The sequence below is a fragment of the Galleria mellonella genome, unplaced genomic scaffold (assembly GCF_026898425.1).
Source record: "Galleria mellonella isolate WM207_F2 unplaced genomic scaffold, CSIRO_AGI_GalMel_v1 utg33, whole genome shotgun sequence".
Taxonomy (NCBI): Eukaryota; Metazoa; Arthropoda; class Insecta; order Lepidoptera; family Pyralidae; genus Galleria; species Galleria mellonella.
Genome location: NW_026442079.1, coordinates 1,326,886 through 1,348,501, shown reverse-complemented (window position 1 = coordinate 1,348,501; position 21,616 = coordinate 1,326,886). Strand labels below are relative to the sequence as shown.

The 21,616-nt window shown below is 31.7% G+C and overlaps 1 protein-coding gene across 2 annotated transcripts in view; it reads right to left on the bottom strand.

Annotated features, from left to right (window-relative positions):
- LOC113521104 (gamma-aminobutyric acid receptor subunit beta-like) overlaps nt 1-21,326 on the bottom strand; it is a 48,148-nt gene extending 26,822 nt beyond the window's left edge. For both annotated transcript variants that reach the window (XM_026906538.3, XM_031911497.2), the window contains exon 1: nt 21,163-21,326. In XM_026906538.3, coding sequence (XP_026762339.1) covers nt 21,163-21,251 — 89 coding nt within the window. In that variant the 5' untranslated portion in view covers nt 21,252-21,326. The remainder of the gene's footprint in view (nt 1-21,162) is intronic.
- Between the last annotated feature and the right edge of the window lie 290 nt (nt 21,327-21,616).

Genomic DNA, 21,616 nt, shown 5'->3' with positions numbered 1-21,616 from the left:
TAGTAGCTAATAACCCCACTGAAAAATTAATTTTTTTTTTTGAAAATGTTTCGTAAACTCTCAAAAACTGACCTAATTACAAACATTGTTTTATTTTTCTTATAATATTGACACTACATCTATGATAGTTTTATAAACTCTAATTATTTCAAATTTTTCGCTTTATAGACCTTGGAAATAATTCAGAGATGGTTTTTTTTTCACATTTTCGGTCTAAATCAAAACTTGTACAGCACAGCAAAATAAAGTTTTCTTTATAATGTACAAATGAACATTTTGGACCCCCTACCAGAGAAAATAAAAATGTTTTTTCAATTAATTTTATTATTCGAAATATGTGAGCCAAAAATATTCTTGAACATATAACGCAGTGATAAACAAACTAACAGACGGAGAAAAACGCAATATAAGGATACCTTTTGTACCTTTTTGGCACACAACTCTAAAAAGAATATAAAACGGAAAACAGAGAATATGTAGGATAATATTTTGTTTTATACAAAATTTAATACTTACATATTTCACTAATAAATATAATGTGGCAATTTTATTTCAACTGACTTTAAAAAGTAGGAAGTTCTAAATTTAAAACATCTTTATTTATAAAGAGACGAAAAATTCATTATTTTTTAACTGGTAATACTAAAATAGGTCCTACTTTCACATAGTCCTAGTTATATAAAAAAAATATTAAAAATAATTTAGTAGTTTACATTTTAAATAATGTAATACCGCATTTAGCATTAAATATTGTTCCTTATTAAAATTAATGTTATGTAATATATATTTATTTATCTAATACCCGTGCAAAAATAAATAGTATGTAAACATAATACAGAAAGCTATTGAAAATTTCTTGAAATCGTTAGAATTGTATTAATGAATAAACAAAGATAAACAATTCCATCCAATTATCAGACCAGAAATATCAATTAGTTAAGAGGCATAAACTAAACAGAAGACACGCTCGTTAAAGTGGGTTTATTGTATTCAAAACTAAATCTGAATATTCTGTTTACAGCTATTGTTAGTTTTTGGTAAATAAGTTTTGTTTGTTTCTGCGCCAAAGTCCGTGTGAATGCGGGTTATACGCGCTGTAATCGGCGAAATGAATTAATTTATAAGCTAAATCTGAATAGTACATGCCATCCATCTGTCTCACCTATTTATACGTGCTCAGTAAAATAGCTATTGCGATATGTGTACTGAAATATTATTTATGTCTATCAAGTGTCATTTTTAGTAAGTAGGGAAAACGTTAAAATCCTGCTCTTTGGAAAGTAAAAATGAATATCTACAGACATATATTTATTGCTAGGTTATTTTAAATTTTGGACTGAAATAAGAGAACTATAATAATATTAAATGTTAATATTAACTGGCTGATATGGTATGATAAAGCAAGTCATTATGTAGCCATTAATTTAGTATAAGTCGATCAATATTAGTAACGATATGAGGGGCATTTAGAATACATGACGTTAATCGGAGATAATCATTATATCATCATCATATCAGCTTTTTTCCAGTAGATGCCATGCTTGCCAGGCAAATTGGCAACTGCAATTAGACTTTAGAGATGTTAAGAGGGATGCTGCTGCCCATCCCTTACCCCACCTTAGTTGCCTTTTACGACACCCATGGGAAAGAAACGGGTGTTCTACTCTAAGCCGGGACCTCACAGAGAATATTACGGATCGCAGATAATATTACGTAAAAAATACAGTCAAATTGAAAACGTTTTCTTTTTGACCAACTTCGAAAAAACTAAATAGAAGTTCTGTTTTGGATTCGATTTCCGATAAATCGATTTGACATCTTTGTACCACACCAATTATATACTGAACTTGATGATTAATTTTTCTATAGAAAGAGTACCTACTATATGGTTAACATATTATTTTTCTTAAAATTATTGTCTATTCTAACTCTCTGAAGATAAAAAAAAATTAACCTGCAATTTAAAAATGTTTTTGAGTTTTGGTTGGATGTTGATTATTTAAATCGGTTAAATTTGTTTTTAATGTCATATGGCAACCCTACGATATAATTCAATTTGTTATTCACTAGCTAGAGCTCGTTACGAGTATTCATCAGAGGCCCACAGGGATGCCTCTTCGATTAACATAGAACGACAGTTCCGCTGGGAATTAAACATAATCAAATATATATAATTTTTTTTTTTTGCGATTTCGTAGGCGATACTTAGAATTACCTGTAAGTAATGTGTTCATATATATATATATATATATATTGTTTAACTTTAAATAACGTTTTATTTCGTCTCATTTCGTTTTGTAGATTTATGCTAGTGCTAAACAAATATCTATTTTCAACAGACTTAAAAGATATTTATTGCGGTTATATTTTTTTATATTAATCGCCTCATAACTCCATTAGTTTTAAACTAACTTGAAAGATTATTTATCATCTGAAATAATATACTTACAGATTGATCCGATAGCAATTTTATCAACATAGATTTAGTAGTTTAATTTTTAGACCAGTTATTTTATAACTGGTTTTGTCACAATTAAAGTCATTTTTTTGTAAAATACAATCTTTAATTATTAACTATTTCGTAATAGCCATTAATTGTCTACCATAAACCTGTCATATGGTCAACAGTGGACAATTAGTAGCAATTGCTGGCAAAACCCTCTTATAGAGTACTATAAGAGGGTTTTGCCAGCAATTGCCATACTTGGTTCGCGAGTTGGCAACCGCAATTAGACTTTATTGATGTTTCAAGAGAGACACACTTTTGCTCATTTCTCGACCATTAAGCTCCCTTAGTCGTCTCCTAAGCTTAATTAACCATCTCCTGTGGGTGTCCACGGGAATGAAAGTGGTTACCCATTCTATACCGGGACCACAGGGCAAAATTAAACATTAATGATGATATATAATCCTTACTGTAGTAAGAGAAATTTGTTGATCGTGGCCATTACGTTGAACATATCAATCCCTATACGCACGTTACTTCCAGTATATTTAAATCCGACGTGTCAGGAATGGTACTACTAATTGGTGGCTTTTATATTTTTTTCTAATAAAAAAAGACTTTCATAATTCTATTGCAAAATGGCTCTTACAAAAAAGAAGTAGTCAAAAATAAAAAACGAATAGTGCATGAGGCCGCCTAGCTAACAACAATACGTGTGCACATGTCATCACGCCTAATACAAATCTTTTGTTTTCACCCAAGAAAGTGTGAAGAAATGCCTACTCTCGCACCTTACAGCGTATTCTCGCACTATATCTACAATGAAATCTCATTCGGTAAATAAAAATTTATGTGCATAAATAACATTATACATATGAGAAACGTGAGGAATAAAACGATGCTCATAGACGGAACCTTGCTGAATAATATAGAGAACTGAAGTTAAGGGCCGTGTCGATAGTTTTATATAAACTGGCGTTGAGTAAAACGGTCTTTATGCATCGATTATTATTAATCGACAGTACGATTAGAACCACAAATAACGTAATAATCGATTGTATAATTAATCTGTACTAATATTATAAAGAGGTAATTTACCTCTTTATAATTGATTTTCGATGTTCGGGGTAATCTCCGGTACTGCTGATTTAATTTTAAAAATTCTTTCACTATTAGAAAGGTGTAATATCTTTGAGTGCTACTACTTCTTTTTATTTTGAAACATTCACATATATTTTTAATAATTAATTACAATAAATCCAATTGAAGTCAGCAAAAATTCTATAATATGGGCGTGCGCTGCCTGAACGGTTTGAAATAAAGGGATAAAATCTATTACAAAAATATTCATTGCATTTAACTCTACGAAAAAGTGCGCGACACTGTATAGCTAAGTCTAATATCTCACCCAAAAAATAGGCTTTTATCTTAAAAGTAGAAGACAGAAGTCAATATGAAATAATAAGCCGATGAAAATATTGCATTGTCGCAAGCCGTGTGAGAATAGTAGAGGGGGCGCGGTGCAAGGCGCAGGAGGAACTATATAAGGCACACATCAAATTTCTGAATAGGCCGTTCATTCTAAAATCTTAGAGAATATTAATGCAGTACTTTCACACACGCCAAAATACAAACCTTATTAAAATGTATTGAACAGTATACTGCAATACTGCATACACTACAATACAGTATACAGAAATACTGCATCCGTGCTAAGCGGGGCGGATCATTAGTAATATTATATTATATATTCAATTATAATTGACTAAGATACTATTGATTGATCGACGTAATCAATTATAGCAAACACTTATAAAAACTAAATTAACATACAAAATTTCTGGTAGCGAAATAAAACGTTAAATTATATTCTTAATAATATATCATTAAAAATATATATTTTAATTGCAAAAAAATATTTGGAAAATACCAAAGCAACATATGAAGTAGGCTCAAAATTTTTAGTAGTAGATTTATGTTGTATATCTAGAATTCAAATTTCATTTCGCTAACAGAGCACTTTTTCACTTCATTTTGATCAATCAAAATCACTGAAAATTTTTCAATTGGTAATTAAAATTGACAGATAACTGTCACGTTATCGTTCTTCGATTTTGGGGGGAAAGGGATTGTCAATAGTGGGACCTAATTGTCCCATTGCTAGCAGTATACCCTATCAGGTCGACCTCCACACGGTTCTCCCTAGAAACCATCGTAGTTAATTCTTATGGAATGTATTACGATAACTGATCAGCTTTCATCCTTATCTATCATCTCTTGCTGATGCTCTGCCAGTGTATACCGAGAGCGCAGGTGGGGTTACCATTTCATTATCACCCATTAAAATATGTCGTACTTCGATTAGCAAAAGTATGAACGCCCTTAATCATCGCTATGATATTAAGGCTTAAAGTCTTCTGGCTTTTTGTCAACAATAAACCATTGGCCAGAAACCAAGTACAGAGATTTAGTACGCTTGATATTTATACAAGGCTCATTGTGTTTGAGCGATGAACAAATACGACAAAAGGAAATGAATTCACTGGATTAATCGTGATTGAATATTGTACGTACAACCGTGTCACTGCTGTAATCGAAAAATATATATAAAATTTAAAAACGTATTTTCCTCTTATTCACGAAAACTTCAAAAGAGTTCTGATTAACCTGTTTTAGCAATTGAAATGATTCGTCTCTCTTTAGAGTGCAGCTGAGTGTGAATTTAATATAGATTTACGATACTACTGTATTCATAGGAATATATTATAATTAGTTTGTCCGAGAATTTCCTTACTAAGCCTTGATTGGGTTATTGTTCGTAGGAATATAGCTGGTCCAACTAACCTAGACTTAAGGTCAGAAGGCTACTTGTATTATTGCAAATATCTAGCAGGTATTTCGGTAATTGACGGTTTGGTTTACCATGGTGGCTGGTTTATCAGGTTTCGGTATAAATATTTGATGTCAAAGATTAACTAACACTATTAAATACACTATTAGAAAAAAAGTTACTTTTAAACTATTAATAGTATAATAATATATAATTATAGCAGAGCAATAAGTTGTTTTTATTTTTTATTTGCATATAACTAGTCTGGCCATAAATACTGTTATATAAAAACTTTTCTTTTTTCACTTCTATAATTATTTTGAACTTAAAACACTTTTATTATTTTAATAACTTATTTCGATTTCGCGCCATTTTACATACTTTTTCGTTTTCATTACCAAATTACAATATGGAATGGGGTGTTAAAGAAAATAGAATTGCAGTGATCCCCTTGCACAGAGTAGGTATGGAGCCGTCGGTCATATTCCAGATACATGTTCATATATCGTACTGATATGAACAGATACAACAACACTACCTCTGTTGAAAACCAGAAAAGATCGGGGCCACCGCGTACTGTTAAAACTACAAAGGCTACCAGCCTTTGTAGATGATAATGGAATGGTAACCCCGCCAGCGCTAATAGTATACGCTGGCGAGACACCAGTGAGGTATGATAGGTGAGAATGAAAAAGCAGGTCAGTTAGCCTATCATGACGAATTCACTTGGAATTGAACACGATAGTTTCCAGGGAGAACCACGAGGAGGTCGACCTGACAGGGAGTATTGCTAGCAACGGGGCAGAGGGAGACTTTGTACAAAAGTCGTTTGCTTAGGTACCTCTGTCCCATTCGTGTTTCAACCGTGAAGCAGTTGTGTTTGCATGGCTGTGTTTCGGTTTGGAGGGTGGGATATGGCGTGAAGAGTAACACCTGAGTCCTCAGGAATGGCAACGCATGGGAGGTATCATGGGCGAAACAGTATAGTCTGTTATGTCCATGGTACTGTTCATGTTTATAGGCGACGGGTACCACTTTCCATCAGGTGGGCTGTCAGCTTGTTTACCATTCTAAGTTGCATAAAAAGAGAACTTTTGTAATAGCTAGAAAATAATATGCCTCCTGTGAATACTGCCGATGTATTATTTATTATCTTTGCTTTTGCCTTTTATTGTGTACAATAAACGGATTTTTAAATGAACAAAGTCTCACTAAATATCAAACGATATTTTATAGAAATGAACATAATTTATTTCGATATATTGAGTTTACCTTTTAATAAATTTAATTAAATCAATAAACTGTTACCTGGTCTACAAATGTATTGAATTAATATATTCGTATGCTGTGAAATCGTACACAGAATTCATTAACATGTTAACATTCACACATATCTGCCACGCCTGTCTATCATTAGAATAGACAGGAATAGACAGTAATACGAGTACTAACATCTACAATAGGCAACTAATGTTTTTTTCATTGAATAATAACATATCAAATCTACTGGTACTTTGATGACAAATAACGATCTATAGGTAGACGTATAAGTAGATAGATATTAGCTTGTAAACAAGTCTGACTCTGTTAAGTCTTCGTTCTTTTTTAATTTCTAAATATATGTATCTTTTCAGATCTCATCATTCATTCATTACAATAAATATTTCTAGTACAAAATCTAATATATTCAACTTGGGGGGAAAGCCAATTGCTGACAATATACAGGTCAACCCTGTGGTCTCCCCTGAAAACTATCGTGTTGAATTCCAGGTGTATTTCATCACGATGAGCTAAACGACCTGTCTTTTTCATTCTCAGCTATCATCTCTCACTGGTACCTCACCAGCATAAACCGTTAAGGCAGGAGAATTTAGCATTCCACTATCATCTATTAATAAAAAATATATATTTAATTAGTATATATAATAATGCTCATGTATTATACAACTCTGTAAAAACAAAACACATTAACAAGAAACAATGTGTTTGTGTGGGATATAATTTATTCAGGTAAATATTGCGTATTATCTAATAATAAAAACAGCTCACTAATTTAGAAATTTTACATCATATTCTCTTTAATTACAAAATAATCAACAAATTCCACAAGTCTCTATTACAGAACCATCTAGCATTTCTTATCTAATTTTGTTTAATTATCAACCACTTTAAGTTAGCATGAAATTTGGTGTAGACGTACTACATGGGATGGAGAAGGATATAAGCTACTTGTTATCCAGGTCAGTGAGCATATCTCAGTCGCGAAGACAAAGTCCCGGGGAAAAACTAATAGTACTTACATGTACATATAGCAGATTGTTTAAGGACGATAGGTATTCTCTTTTCAATCGCGATACAAGATCTATTAGTCAAATCATTGAAGGTCATAATATGATTTTTTTTAAGCTGGCGGAGCACCAGTGAAGGGTGATAGATGAGAATGAAAACAAGCCATTTAGCCCATCATGATGAATTCATCAGAAATTAACCATGATAGTTTCCAGGGGGAACCACGAGGAGGTCGACCTGGTTGGGTATATTGCTAGCAATGGGATTCTCAGTCTCCATCACTAACAGTAACTGAAACCGCAGTTTACAATATAATTAAATCTTTTTCATGGAATGCGCAAGGCGCTGACTGTATAACTTTGGATATGATTATGATTACATTACCCCGTACATTAAATATAATTACTGCCATAGTAAATAAAAGTATTGAAAGCGGTGTGTTTCCTGATTTATGGAAATTAGCCAAAGTTAGACCTATTCCAAAGACGCAACATCCAAAGGATTTTAAAGATTTACGGCCTATTAATGTTCTACCTTTTATGTCTAAGGTTGTTGAAAAGGCTATTTGTATACAAATGACAAGATACCTCGAATCAAACAGTATCTTACCTAAAAAACAATCCGGTTTCAGAAAGTCTCGTAGTACTACCACTGCTTTATTGGATGTGGTGGATGATATTTTGACTGCGCGGGATGGTGGTAATGGTACAATATTAACACTGCTAGATTTCTCACGTGCATTTGAGACTATTAATACCTCACTCCTATTATCAAAGCTAGCCTTTTATGGATTTGATAATAATGCTTTGCGTTGGTTTGCCAGCTATCTTTGCGGCCGCACACAGTATGTTGAAACTAATGATGACAGTGGCAATGTGTCAACCTCTGCTACATTATCTGTGAACAGAGGAGTCCCACAGGGATCTACACTAGGGCCTATCCTTTTTATTTTGTATACGACTGATATTACTTACACTATTCAAAATTGTAATTATCATTTATATGCTGACGACCTTCAATTATACATATCTGTAAAACCGGATACAACTGAGTCTGTAGTAAATAGAATAAATGAAGATCTGAATCGCTTAGCCTCTTGGTGTGAACAAAATTGTTTAGTTGTTAATCCCAGTAAGTCGAAGTTCATATTATTGGGCTCCAAACGTCAAGTAACTGATATTAATGCACGTAAACCATAAATCGTTTTGTCTGGAAATCATATAGAACAAGTGACATATGCACGAAATTTAGGTCTTGTTATGGACGAGAGATTACAATTCGAAAAACATATTTTGGATATCATGCGTAATTGTTTTTACAGACTAAAAGTACTGTACAGGCTGCGTGAATTCTTATCTGTTGATATTCGAATCAAACTGTGCGAAGCGTTAGTGTTGTCTAAGTTTAATTAAGCTGATAATGTGTTTGGGGAGTGCCTTTTAGCTCGAACTAAGAAAATGATACAACGTATCCAAAACGCATTTGCTCGATTTTGCTTTCCTATTGCTCGTCGTGCTCATATCACTCCCTTTTTGGAACAGAATAACTTGTTAAATATGACAGCACGTCGAAATTTACATTTTGCTTCATTGCTTTTTGGCGTAATACACAGTAAAAAGCCCTCATATCTGTATGATAAATTAAATTTTTCAAAGCGTAACATAAGAATAAATTCTCTTTTACTTTGTCCACGATACAGAACAGCTGCTTTTCGTGGTAGCTTCCAGTACGCTGCTACGAAATGCTGGAATAATCTTCCACCGCCAGTTAGGAACGCCAAATCATTATTCACCTTTAAAAAACTATACAAGAATTATCTATGTACTATTTAACCTATAAATCTTACGGCAAAGTAGTTGTATATATATGTTTAATGTTTATATTTATTAATGTTATTTTATTCTATTTTGTTCTTTCTAGTATATGTAATTGGTTTGTATTTATTAGTTGTAATTTTGTTTTAATTATTATCATGAATATTATAAATAGTGCCCTCTCTCTCCCCCCCTTTTATATATATATTTTGGTGCCACTGAAAACCAGCTGTATGTTCACCTAGGACATACATTAAAGCTGAGTGGAGCCATTTCAGTGCATTTTTGGATGTAAAAATGATTATTTTATGTTTATTTTTAATTATGGTAAATTAAGTTTAATTATATGTACATTTTATTTGCTCATTTTTTTTCTCGTTTGTTGTTTATATTGTATTTTTTACATTGCACTGAATAAAATATTTTTCTTTCTTTCTTTCTTCTAACAATCCTTTTCCCCCACGGTCATAAAATGATTGAGACTATTTTTTTTACAAATTATCATGTAAAATTATGTAAACGTGCTCAATACTCTACATTATTTGTAAATAAACATGGAATAAAATATTTTATATTGTGTTAATTATTATATTCGGAATAGTTACAGTAATAGCCATTCGGCCACTTTCGTAATTGGTCGTCTCTCTTCGACTTATCTTCCTCTTTGTCGGTTTATACAGGAATAGAAGCTTAAAACCAAATAGGGATAAGAAAGTAAAAACAGATTTTATGTTACTAGATGTGACCTTGAAAGACGTCACATTTTTCTGTCTCAACTTCGCTGCTGAGTGTAAACGAAAAGGAAGATAGCTCGTAGCGTCGTTGCTTATAGCATCTCTCTATCATCTGCTTTGGCTACTTCGATTGGAGTGTGCGAGATAAAGGCACACGAAAGGTCATGCGAGTTCAAATTTATTGGTTTCATTTTATGTTCACGGCGCATTCTCCATTCCCTTACAAGTTTCTTGGGACATGTAAACAATTTGATTTTGCGTATCTATATCCGTTTATGTTTCAGGCTCAGCAAAGTAAAATAACATTTTTAAATGACAACCAAAAAGAGAAGACTACTTTAAAGATACATTTGTATCTTTTAAATATACATTAGACGATATAGCTGTCAATTCAAAATTAATAATAACATTTATTTCTGTGTTGTTTTGCAGATTTAAAGCATTTTTCTATGCACTATTCGAAGTTAAATCTAACAATATACCACTCATTCAAAATTCATATATTTCTAACCTAATCTGTTTACGAGGGGGGAAAGGGATTGTTAGTAATGGGGTCTAACTGATCCATTGCTAACAACAGAATGATTTCCACGCGGTTCCCCCTGGAAACCATCGTGGTTAATTCTAATGGAATTCATCATGGTGGGCTAACTGACCTGCTTTCATCGTCACCAATCATCCCTCATTGGTGCCCCGGCAGCGTATACCGATAGTGCAGGCAGAGTTAACATTTTATTATCACTCATAAAAAAAAATTGTTTACGAAATATCTTACCTCATATTTATTTACCATTTATTGACATGATATATTAATTTTAAAATAAGCATATGTAATGACATTACGAGTCGGTACAATTTTTTTTTTATGCAACTTAGAATGGCAAACAAGCTGATGGCCCACCTGATGTAAAATGTTAACCGTCGCCTATAGACATAAGCAGTACCATGGCAATAAGAGAGAATACTGTTTCACCCATGATACCTCCCATACGTTACCATTCCTGAAGACTCAGGTGTTATTCCTCTGTACCCTGTAAATTCATTGCCATATCCCACCCTTCAAACCTTAAAATTCACAATTTAACACGATGTAAGAATTTTATATAGAACCAACTGTTAAAAATAATTAGTTACGTATACCGTCCTATTTTTATTCATCCGGTTATTTATGTTTTATCCTTCTACGTTATAGTTTGTAGAAATAGATATTGCCACTTACGAGTATTTACAGCCAACACCGCTCCTTTTTCTTTGTATAAGCTTACTGCGTTTACTTTTTTGAATTGTTTACCGTCATCGTTTCTTCTATATTACAGATTGTTATTTAAATAACACTACAAACTCTTCATAGAAATTTGGATATATTATAAAATATTTGGCATTTATGTTTACCCCCAATGACAAATTTTTCACATTCGAGTCTTTAATTTATTGTGTAAATATTAAATAAGAAATTGTGTAATTATGAATTTTAAACTGTAACGCAATTGCCAAAGACAAACAGTGCATGGATTATTATAAAAAAAAGGAAACGATGCATGTGACTAAAGGTAGGCAATATATAACTTCTATAGAAATATTCATGTCTCTAATCTCATTTACAAAGTAACAATAATAATTCTCAATATTCAATAATGGTTGATGAACTCACAAGTTCACGATATTATGGACATCACTTTGTTATGAACTATGTCTATGTGGATGCGTGTAACTCGTTTGGTGGCCAAAACTGTATTCAATCTCCCTACGGAACTAATCAGTTACCGTGTTGCGTCCCACATTATTTCCGGTAATTGGTTCCGGAAATGTTATCAGATATTTGAACATTTAGTTACAATAGGCGATTCTAAATGGACAAATTCTAAATATAACATTTTTATCTAATATTACAAAAGTCAATAAAAATAATTTAATAATAAGGTTTAAACAATAATTTAACAAAAAGGTAGACTGAACCGATATGAACTAGTATTCATTATTTATGAACGCCAATTACGCATTTTATTTATAAAAAAAGTGCTCAATTTTAAAACACTCAGTAGTCTTTATTTTTATCGTCATATTAAATTACCAGAGGGAGACTTTATACAAAAATCGTTTGCTTGGGCACCTCTGTCCCATTCGTATTTCTAGCGTGAAGCAGTTGTGTTTGCATGGCTGTATTTCGGTTCAGTTTAAATAATTTACAGGGTACAGATGAATAACATCTGAGTCCTCAAGAATGGCAACGTATGGGAGGTATCATGGTCGAAACAGTATTGTCTGTTATTTCTGCTCATATCTATAGACGACGGTTACGGTACTGCTCATATCTATAGACGACGGTTACCACTCTCCATCAGGTGGGTCGTCAGCTTGGTTGCTATTCTAAGTTGCATAAAAAAATCGATATAGAAAAACAACTTAATCACTAGTTACACCTACTAGCTATCACTAATACTTATCAATTTATCTAACAGATACCTTCAAATAGACCGCAGTTATACGACGTGACATCACATTCTGCTATTACAAGATACAACATTAGATAATATGTCGATTTATATGCAGATGAAAAATGAAAATGTTACAAAGAAGATGTAATAACACTTTGTAAGGCATTTCACGAAGTAATATAGGTGCAATCACTGTCATTCATACCATCGTAATACATTGCATACTAAGCGATGCCTTTTGAAAATATACAAAAGAACAATTTAGAATGCCGCTAGCTTAGATTATAGAATTAATAATAATAAATAATAATTCTACCAGAGGGAGACTATACAAAAGTCCTTTGCTTGGTTACCTCTGTCCCATTCGTGTTTCTACTGCGAAGTAGTTGTTTGTGCATGGTTGTGTTTCGGTTCGGTTTAAAGTGTGAGATATGGCAATGAATTTGTAAGGTACAGTAACATAACACCATAGTTCTCAGTAATAGCAACGTATAGGAGGTATCATGGGCAAAACAGTATACTCTGTTATGTCCATGCTACTATTCATATCTATAGACGAAGTTAACCGCCTTCCATCAGATGGGCTGTCAGCTTGTTTACCATACTAGGTTGCATAAAAAAAGTAAACGTCGTAATATAGACCAATATTATAAAAAGAAAACATTTTCCATTTGTAATAGATAAACTCAAAAATAATTTTAATCGATTTAATCTTTGACTCTACATTGATATGGATTGTATTTTATTTGTAAAAAAATGAGATAGGATGGGTCGCTAGTCAGTAATAATAATAAATCGACATTTACTTATAATCTAAACGGAATAGTAATATTATTATCTAATATCAATATTAACGTCACCATAAAAGTGTATTGCATAAAACCCACGGGGACCTTTGTTAGGTAGCGTTGTAAAAATATCTTTCACCCTTAATTTTAAAAATAAACAATGGCATTTCATAACGAGAATTATACTGCGTTACAAATAAGTGTATGATAGCTTGACCAAAATATAAATAAATTGCGACTGGAAACATTACAATATTCCTAAATTAAATGAAGTTTGTTCTGTGATTACTAGAGAACTGTAAACACAATTCTTTTCTAAATACATACATATTATATATAGATAACACCCAATACAAATAGATATTCTCATGAATACAAATGTTTGTGCGGGGATCGAACCCCCTCGGGAGATAGACAATACAAACGGGGAAAGGGAGAGATAATAGAAAAAATGTAGCAATAATTACAGTAAGTTTAATATGTATAAAAATATTTATTTGCACCGTTTAGATACCTCTTAAGCCACAGTGAAGCAAACACAAAATCACTAATTTGTACAATCTGTAATCTGTCTGTATAAAGGTGACTGAGTGTGGATGTGATGTGCTTTGCAATATATATGTATATTGCCAAATAAATTATGCCTCAAACAAATACAGAACTACTTAATAAATTACATTAATAGTTATAAGTACAAATCATGTGCACTTATTTAGTAGTACTTACTTGGTCTTACTAGTATTTCTAGTAAAAACAAGTAGTTGCTGGTACGGCTGTGTTTCGGTCTGAATTATGGGATATCACTGCACTGTAATTAGATAATACGAAGGTATAACAATTCTCAGCAGTAGCATCGCATGAGGGATGCCATGGACATTACAATGTAGTTCATGTGCTCTTCATACTCAAATAAAAGTCATGGTTTAAAATTTCATCGGGTGTCCCGTCAGCTTGTTCACTCTAAGTAGAACATATAAAATAACCTATAGTAGGAGTTACATATAGGTATAAAAGGTAGAAGTAAGTATTCTTTTATAAATTATGCTTTCTCAGTGAGATTATATCATGAAATGAAACTACTGACCAAATTTAATATTTAAAGCTTTAGTGGCTTTTATGGTTATACTTGTACGCTTGCACTTCACTGACTGGCCTTTTCAGATATCTGAACAGGATATTAGATACATCCCCTTAAACAAGATATAGACTATAAATAAGATCGTTTCAATCATTCATAAACACCAAAAATTGTATAAGTGCACCTAGCACAAGATAATATTAAAAGTTGAGGTAATAAAAATATATATCCAAACACAGTTCTTTTCGGGAAATTTAAATGGCTTAGAAAATTGAATTGTCACAGTTTACTTAAATGATCGCGTTAACAAAAATGCTAAAAAAATCTAGTAGTTAGTTTAGTATTAGTTATTGTTTATTTCTACACAATACAATTTAAAGTTCAATTATAATTAATACAATACAAGCTACTGCTTATTCATAACACATTAGTGTTAAAACAACCAAACAAATTTTTGAAAGAGCCAAATTTTTATTACAAATTTAATGAAGATATTATTGAATATATATATATAGATAAAAGAAATTTATAAAGATATTTACTTAAATCTAAAAAACTTAATAAATCAACTGTGGAGATCTGTCATTGCATATTGACTATGTTCAGTCTTTTTAAGAACATATAAAGTTAGGTAATTAATAACAGACAATAAAATAAATAATTAAAAAACTTTAAAAACATTCTTCGTCAAAATAATTCCATGTTGCGAGTATTTTACGTTTCTTTGGCTTCGCTGTTTCAGATACTATTGTTTTGTAATGTAAGCAAGCGATTTATTTTAATCAAATATTCAAATAAATAATTTAATTGTTCACATAATTAATAAACATAGGCCGTGAAACCCCCAGCTTTATACTTACACTTGCAGTCCAGTAGTTTCTAAACAGATTCGTCCAAAACACATAACCTCGATTGTTTATATAAAATGAAAGCTGTGCTTGAAGACTATTTATACTTTTACAAGGCCTCATATATTCATGAAACTATAGTGTAATTATTAAGCCGTCAGTTTTGTACTTGAAAGTGTATATCAGAAAACAAATTAAATAAACACAAAAACTTATTAAAAAACCAAAAATTCTCCATCTCGTTGTACAAACGCCAATTATATTCGGTCAAATGTCAAATGTCTGTGGAAAACACTGATTTAACTACCTCAAAGTTATAATTCGTACGTAACTTATTCAAATACTAACACAAATATAATATTTTGCTCTTTCATGCTACTCTTCCCCTATGTTTTGTTTTTTCAGAATCGGTAGAACAAATCATAACATTCTTGCAGTATATGAAGTTACGTAGAGTGTAGAAATTGTTTATAAATAATGTTGTTTATTTATTTATTCATTAGTACATGTATGGGCACATGGCAGATTTAAAGCATACTGTCACAGTCTACCTTAAGGAAGTGACAGAATAGTTGAATGCAGCACTAGTAATAATTGATATACATATGTACATACTAAAATTAACATATTTAAATAAATAAATATATATAAATAATAAATATATTTACACATATATGAGATATACTACACATTGTACATGAAGATGAGACTAATATATACTACTTGAAAATATATAGAAATAATAATATTTATAATATAGATATTACATCAATTAATTAGTTTATTCAATTATTATTAATCATATAATATTATTAATTAATTAATTATTATTATTATTAGTCTTTGTTTATAATATTGACAAAATATTGTTAATAAAATTATCAAGTTATTTGTAAAAATAAAGATTCTTTTGATTGCCACGTGGACCTAGTCGCAATTATGTCTAGTATATCTGTATCATTCTAAGTATGTAATTAGAGTCTAAGTTTATTTGTTTACTTGTTGCCTCTTGACTATATATTATTGCCAAATTTAATTTATTCTTAGTACCTATATGGTGTACTTTTCAATCTTGTCATGCGTAAAACCAACATATGCCATATGCCAGTAACTAATTTTAAATAATTGAATTGCAAGTTATCCCAAAAGATTAAAAATCTTAAGACAGTTAAACAGTAGGAAAGTACAACTGCTTTTAATAACAGCAATAAAATTCAAATGAAGTAACTATATATATAATACGAGAAAGAAATGGCTATATGATTATTTTTATTATTGTATCATTATGAAGTGTTTTCATGTTATAAAATCACAAAACGAATTCAGCTGGTTTTTTTTTTTATGAATGTTAATACTAAATATTAAAAAAATGTGATATTCATTTACAGATAAATAGGAATAACCTTACAGTAAGAAACAAAATAACAACAGAGTTTTATTTTACAATTTATAATACCTAGTATAGCCATAAGTTCTGTTACAAGTAAAAACGATTTTTTTTTTGTATGAAGTAATGTAATGTTACTAAAATTTATACCTACATATTTATTAAAGTCTTACCAATTAATAAAAAAATATTCTGTTCGAAATGGCCACCTTATTGTCTTTTATATGGGCCTTTAATCTGTCTGGCCACGAATCTATGGATTTAAGCACTGTTTCCAAGGGAAATTTAGCCACTGCTTGCTCCAAAGATTTTTTAAGACACTCAATGTTGCCGTGTCGTTTAGAGCAAGTCTTATGCTCTAAAAGTGACCATAATTAGAAGTCTAAAGGGTCGAGATATGGGCTAGATGAGGGCCAGCCTTCAGCTCTTATAAAGTCCGGAACTTTGGCTTCAAGCCAGGCTTGGATAGTTCGTGCCTTGTGATCAGGTGCAGAATCTTGCTGGAAAGTCCATGGTATATTTTAAAAAATGTATTGCTAATAGGTTTCACAACACGATTCAAGACTGTATCTTGGTACACTTTGGATGATGTTTTCACTTCTTTTTCACAAAATGTAGTTTTATGACTCCTCGATAAGACACGCCCCACCAAATCATCACTGACGCAGGATGATGACCACGTTGTACCTTTCCGACCACTTGAGCAGCTTCTATAGAACTGTGAACGTACACTTTATCACTTTGCTTATTGTAGTATTTTTCAATCGTGAAAATATTTTCATCGGTAAAAAGAATATTTCTGTGCCTTTCATCTGCGTATCGCGACAGAAAACGTTTTGATCGATCAACTCTCTTTAATTGTAAAGATTGATTTAGGGAATGTCCTGAATATGGATGATAAGCACCGAGCTTCAGATTTTGTTTTATAATACGCGACAAAGTCCTAGCGAAAATCTTCATTTCTCGCGATAAGATTTTTGCTTCCTAATGGGGTTTCGACGAATTCTAGCTTTAACAGCATTAATAGCCTTTGTTGTTCTAACAGCAGGCAGCCGCCCCAATCTTTTCTGGTTTTCGACAGAATAAGTATTGTTGTATCTGTTGATAGTATGATATGTTCATATATCATATCATACGGTTGATAGCAAGCTTTTGAAGAGTCTGGAATATGACTGACAGCTCCATACCCACTCTGTGCAAGGCCATCACTGCAATCCTATTTTCTTTAACACCCTATTCCATATTGTAATTTGATAATGAACACGAAAAAATATGTGTAATGGCGCGAAATAGAAAAAGTTTTTAAAATAATAAATTCTGTGTTCCAAATTCAAAATAATTAAGAAGTTGATTAAAAGAAAAGTTTTTACGTGACAGTATTTATAACCAGACTAGTTATCAAAATAAATAACCTACTTAATATATTTATAAAAAAAATGCCCAACACCAAAGTTCAAAATAGTTAAACGGATCCTGAAAATAATTTTTAACTAAATAATATTTATTGTTACTCAACTTTTATATTGTGTTTTCACCAACACAAAAACAAAATGCAACATATTTACGGATTAAGTGTGCAAGTGGCGCCCGTTCTCAAATATCCATTCTGAATAAAGTACTTTAGGTTAGAAAGTGAAATAGGCTGCAGATTATTTAGTTTGTTACCCCCTATAACCGATTTGTGCCGCACAATTGAATTAAATCTATCGTTCTAATGTAGTTAGGTAGGGTTTTACTTGATCAATGAAGCTACCTAAATGCTTGTTCAACAACTGTATCAAAGATAGACTTTAATATTCTAGTACTAGAATGATAAATAAAAATATTATTGAGACCAACTGTTAAGTGTCATGAAGGTCAGCATCGGACAAAGGCAAATTAGAAAATTTGTAGAGTAACAATTCTCAGTGATAAAATATATTGTTCACGTTGTTGATATGAAGGAATTTATTAGTTACGAGTAGTATTATTAGCTGTATTCTTCGGATTCTTTCGTATGAGTTTGTATATACTCTATATTTTAAGTGAGGATATAAATACTAAACGGATTTATATCTATTCAATAGTTTTTGCGTGACATCCTCACAAACTTTCTTGTTTATAATAGTAGCAGGATAGTTATACTTGGCCAGTATTAATTTGGAATACATCTCTGGAGATTTCAAATTTCATTCAAATACATTCAACCGTTACGGCGTAAATTAATATCTAACAAACTTCCGTCGGATAAATTCAGTCTATTTTATCAGCAGGACTTATTTAAATATATTAATAAAATACCTATAATATTAACAATTGAAACTATTGTAGTTTGCATTGACATTTATGTTGGCAAACTAAAAACAGGCAAGTAACAAAAACTAAAGTTTAGACATTCGAGTTTGTCGTTTAGTTCTAAAAAAATCAACATTGTTTTTATTGACATAAAAAAAATTTCAACAGTTTAGAGGCAAGTGTTATTGTATTTAGTAATGCAGACTGCATTACTAAATACAATAACACTTGCCTCTAATACTATCATTTTCAAACATATGGATGACAGTAAACAATGTTTATATATAATTATAAATAATAATTATATAAATATAATAAATGTTAATAAATATCATTCTATATACATATAATAAAATTGTAACCGGAAGATATCTGTATATATCTCCTATATTAAAAAAATATATATAGAGGTCTTTATAAAAACGACAGAAGGCAAAACAAAAAAAAGCAACACAAAAGATTTTTTATCTGTCTGTTTTGTTTGTTTAGGTTAACGCAAAAATAATTGCATCAAATTAGCTGCTGCTCTATAAGTCCTGTTCCTGAAACTTGAAATCGGGTATATGTTTAGAAGTGTAAAAATAATAATACTTGAGATAACTTTCGGCGATAGTCACCTTCAATTCCAATATTTCAATTTCATAGAATAAAATTTGCCTTTTACTATAATTTTAAAGTCTCCATTTGTTTAAATTTATATCAACTTAATTGGACAGTTTACTTCAACGGAGACGGGGGATACTCGTAAATATTAATGACGAATTAGCATCGATCTGAAGGTAAGTTTTGTAATTAACAGCCATGTACATGAAAGATGAGGTTTTAATCGAGGATGCTCGGGACTTTGTATAAATTATGAATACTTAAGTGTCTGAAATAATCCGACATCTACAAGGTAAACGATCTCATTAGGTTTTATTATTCGAGCAATTAAAGATCTCTTGTACTCAACTTTTTGACGTCAAGAAGAGGATATTTAACTAACGCTAAGTATTTCTAGATATATATTAATAAATGCGTCTATATATAATCCAATAACGAAATATAAATATGTACTCCAAGGAATAAAATATGACTATAATTTGTTTACATTAGGAATGAATAATACATATATATTGACAAAAAATAATATTTCTGATTTCAAATAACGATGTTATTGTTTTTGGAAATGAGGAATTGGTATTGAAAAAGAATTAGTATATATTATTATTTATTACCTTGTTATTAATAAATATATTATAAAATATATATCATGATAATACAAATTTATATACTTGACAAATTAATAATTATTTAATATCCTATTTCTACTGATATTAAAAATATGAAAACTAGTAAAATAATTGTTTTTTAATCACACTGATATAGATAAAATAAATCAAATATATATTAAGTACTAATAGGATATTTTTAGTCTATTCTTTTATACCACAAATGTGACCAACAAGCATAGTTCAGACCGTCTAATTTTCCCAACAATGCCATGAATTACGAATAGTGTTCTATCCTGTTCATATAAAATTAATTATATTTTAGATATTAATATAACCTATTAGCAATATCCTCATTTTAAGTACTAGTATCTCCGTTCTTCTGAATAGATTACATTTGTTAACTATCTCTTATCTTTCCGTAGTAAAATATTTTCTTTGACGCAAAATGTCCCCATTCTTTCTTTTTACTATCTGTGGATTTTCTTGTCGTTTCATTATGTATATATTTATTTTTTTAAAACCTGTCTTTTTTAATCTAAAAAAAAAAATTTTAATTTTATATTTTTAAGAAATAAACGACAATCAATACTGTCGCAGAAATATTATACCGTAATAGGTCGATTTTCACGTATTGCCTCCCTTATTACCCTTACAGTTTACTAGAAATTTAGAGTTAGTTCTTAATTCAAATCTCATCAGATTTTCTACATATAAAAATATTAGATACGTTATCTGTAATAAGAAACTGAAAACCTTTTAATATGGCTACAGAGATTTGCATATAGAATCTGTAATGGCAGAAAGTCTACCGAATACTTTTTTATATTACACATAGGGGATTAACATCGAGGTCGTGTTATAAACAAATCAGGCCCGTCAAGCAATGTGTACTCCCGGCTTTAAGAGATTTACACGCACGCTATGGCTTCCCGAATGCGTGTGAGGCGCGCACGAGTCAGCGTCGTTACTATCATCGATGTAAGATGAACGTGGTGAACGGTCGTGATGGCAATGCTGATACTCACGCGGCGTGGTCGGCGTGCGGCAACCATGCGATCGCGAGAGCCACCAGAAGAGCGATGCTATGCACGCCGCGGGGACGGCTCGTATGCATGTTTTGCGCGTCCGCTTGCGTCCGGCGGACGCTTGCTGCCGGCGGCGGCGTACCTCGCTGCCGGCGGACTGCCGTTTGTCCCAGCCCCTAAGGCAGCAGGGACCCGCGCCTGCGCCCGACCACTTATCGACCGCGGCCCGGCCGCCTCCTTCCGCTCGCAATGACGACGCTCAGATCCTCACTGGAGCCTTATTGAGCGACAAACACTAAACGCTCTATCTTGACGCAAGGACGCACCGACTTTTCGCCACCGCTCATGTTTTATTAACACCTCGATATTTTCAATTTCACCTCACGATTTGTAAATTCTGAAAGCAATCGAATGGGGTAATCCTTATTATGAGTATGAGATTGAGACATCAGCA